The 432-nt window shown below is 65.3% G+C and overlaps 1 protein-coding gene across 1 annotated transcript in view; it reads left to right on the forward strand.

Moving 5' to 3' along the window:
- Nucleotides 1–424, forward strand: part of BAX (BCL2 associated X, apoptosis regulator) — a gene marked incomplete at its 3' end in the record, with an annotated part of 978 nt that extends 554 nt beyond the window's left edge. The window contains exon 3 of the mRNA XM_019471944.1: nucleotides 362–424. Coding sequence (XP_019327489.1) covers nucleotides 362–424 — 63 coding nt within the window. The remainder of the gene's footprint in view (nucleotides 1–361) is intronic.
- Nucleotides 425–432: the final 8 nt, after the last annotated feature.

The raw sequence follows: 432 nt of genomic DNA on the forward strand, positions 1-432 counted from the left end.
CCCCAGGTGTTGCGGGGGGGGGGGGTGGGGTGGGCTGAGCCGCATTTCGGACCCCCTCATGCACAGCACGGGAGGCCTGTGCTGCTTTTCTCTCCCAAAAACTCTCTCGGCCCTGAAGGTTTTAACTGTGTTATCCTGCAAGTCCTGCTCGACGGGGGGGAAGAAAGGGCCCCCCTGTGACACCCGCTTTGTCCCTCATCCCACCTCCTGGCTGCTGCCCCCCTCCATAGCCCCGGTTCTGCTTCGTACCAATGGGTTTTCCGCCACAGGGAGGGGACCCAGGTGTCCGGTTCTGCCTGGGGCGGTGGGGGATGACCCTGACATGTGGCTCATGGCCCCTCCTTCCCCCCCACCCCCCCAGGAAGGGCTCCTCTCCTACTTCGGCACCCCGACCTGGCAGACCATCACCATCTTCGCCGCCGGCGTCCTCAC

Source organism: Aptenodytes forsteri, unplaced genomic scaffold, assembly GCF_000699145.1.
Source record: "Aptenodytes forsteri isolate BGI_AS27 unplaced genomic scaffold, ASM69914v1 Scaffold1131, whole genome shotgun sequence".
Classification (NCBI taxonomy): domain Eukaryota; kingdom Metazoa; phylum Chordata; class Aves; order Sphenisciformes; family Spheniscidae; genus Aptenodytes; species Aptenodytes forsteri.